Below are 2,214 nucleotides of genomic sequence, written 5' to 3'. Positions count from 1 at the left end.
CTGGTGGCACATGCCCCTAGTCCCAGCTACTCTGGAGGCGGTAGTGGGAAGATCACTTGAGCCCAGGAGTTTGAGACTACCCTGAGCTATAGTAAGGCCACTGCGCTCTGGGTAACAGAGAAAGACACTATCTCAAAAAAAAAGAAAAGAAAGAAAGAGAAAATGAAGTCCTAAGTAATGTGTGTGTCTTGTCCAGAATCATCCATCTACTTAGTTACACAGTCCTGACTATAATTCTCTCTTATTCATTTACTGGCTTATGTTCCTTTAGACTTTTGTCTTCTAACATTTCAATGTTTTATTCATTTTTCTTACTTTCCATGATCAATAAATTCTGCTTGAAAAAGGAATACACAGATTCAGTTTCATTTGTAATATCAGGGAAATAGATATATTGTGTTGGACAATAACTAGTTGGTTAACAAATTTTACCAGGGTATTTTATAGCAATAGCAAGTGATACATTTTAGGAATTTGTTTCATCAGGAATCACATATAAAGCAGCACGCGTTCCAAATTATGTTAAAGCCATGAAAAGTTAGAGCCATCTTCCTTTTCCCATCAATTCTAATAATGAATTTTCAATTATTTGCACATGCCAGGTTTTGTTAACGCGTTCTTCCTTTGATCAGAAATTTTGCTGAATTTTTAAGGAAAGTATTTACAAAACATTTACTTAGTTTGAATAACCCAAACAATAGAATTTATTATAAACACATCTGTTGTTAAACGTTTATTCACAGTGATTTATTCACAGTTTCATTAATAGTTTTTAAATGTTCTTTTCCCAGGAAATATAGTCACTTATTGTGACCTTAATGGCGGTAGGCTCAAGTTCTAAATGTTCACCTGTTAAATTTTATGAAAAGTGTTGAACTTAAATTATTATTTTAAGAGCAGCTTCAAGAAGAAAAACCAGAGGCAAATGTAAAATATAAAACCAAAAAGTCATGTATCTTTAAAGTTTTTTTCAAAGAAAAGATCAGGCAGTAGGTAGGATAAAATTAAATGAGAAATATTGTACAATTTATAGTTTACTGAAAGACAGAATTTTCTAATACTGACAAGGGGTTTGCAAGCATTCTAGTTAAGATTTCATTATTATCTGTTTTATTAAATATTTTAAGTGCATTAAGTATAATTCTTAGAGTTGTGGCTGTTAAAATTTAGATACAATTTAAAGCTTAAGGCGTATGATACTGTTCAGATTTTTCAAAAGTTAAAAAAAGTTATTTTTTATAATCTTGTGATCAAAACAGTTTCATTTATATTGCTTAATGTACTAATAGTACATAAAAATTTTTAACACATCTATTGACATTATCTCCCTGATGTTATAAAGATAAGAACTGACAGATAAAAGTAGTATTCTATTGATTAACAAAACTTTATATGTTTGCTTTTTTCCCACTTTCTTTTAGAAAAAACAAAGAAACGTTTTAAGAATAGGAATTCAGAATCTTGGCTCACCTTTATGGGGAGATGATATTTGCTGTGCAGAAAATGGTAGCAACAGTCACAGCCTTACCAAGTTCCTCTATGTTCTCCGTGGTCTTCTGAGAACCTCTCTTTCAGCCTGCATCATCACAATGCCAACACATCTGATCCAGGTAAGAACTTTCCAGAACTATTTTTTCATAACTCATGGTGATATAGTATGACATCGTGGTTTTAATTTGCATTTCCATGATAACTCATGATGTTGACCATCTTTTCATGTGCTTTCTGGCCATTTGCATATCTTCTTTTGTCTGTCTTTTGTCCATTTTTTATTGATAGTCTCATTATCAATTTGTAAAGTTCCTTGATATTTTAGCTACAACTTGGTAATAATTTTCCTCCTATCTATGACTTGCTTTTTCTATTTTCTTAACAATGTCTTTTGAAGAGCTAAAGTTTTCAATATTGATGAAGTTCAATTTATAAATTTTTTAGTGGTTAGTGGTTTACCTCCCTCACACCTCCAATCTTTACAGTCTTTGCCCTCTCCAATGTCTTTTTCTTATGTTTTCTTCTAAACATTTTATAGTTTTTTCTTTTACTAATGAATCAATGTATTTCCATTTGAATTTTTTCCAGTTTTAGTTCATGTTCTGAAACAGCTTTTAGTTTCTTTCTTTAATTAATATTTTATGTAAAGTATATGTTAACATCAGTATCGTTTACTTAAGTACATACTGTTTGCCTCAGGCATGTGATTTCATATGATCTTAT

At 31.0% G+C, this 2,214-nt stretch overlaps 1 protein-coding gene across 2 annotated transcripts in view; it reads left to right on the top strand.

Moving 5' to 3' along the window:
• The window catches only part of ELP4 (elongator acetyltransferase complex subunit 4), a 276,719-nt gene that overhangs the window by 121,074 nt on the left and 153,431 nt on the right, over positions 1-2,214 (top strand). For both annotated transcript variants that reach the window (XM_011965594.1, XM_011965595.1), the window contains exon 7: positions 1,422-1,610. In XM_011965594.1, the coding sequence (XP_011820984.1) occupies positions 1,422-1,610 (189 nt within the window). The remainder of the gene's footprint in view (positions 1-1,421; positions 1,611-2,214) is intronic.

This window comes from Mandrillus leucophaeus, unplaced genomic scaffold, assembly GCF_000951045.1.
Source record: "Mandrillus leucophaeus isolate KB7577 unplaced genomic scaffold, Mleu.le_1.0 Scaffold73, whole genome shotgun sequence".
In the NCBI taxonomy this organism is placed as follows: domain Eukaryota; kingdom Metazoa; phylum Chordata; class Mammalia; order Primates; family Cercopithecidae; genus Mandrillus; species Mandrillus leucophaeus.
The sequence above is the reverse complement of the archived record's forward strand: the minus strand, read 5'-3'. Positions and strand labels throughout refer to the sequence as shown.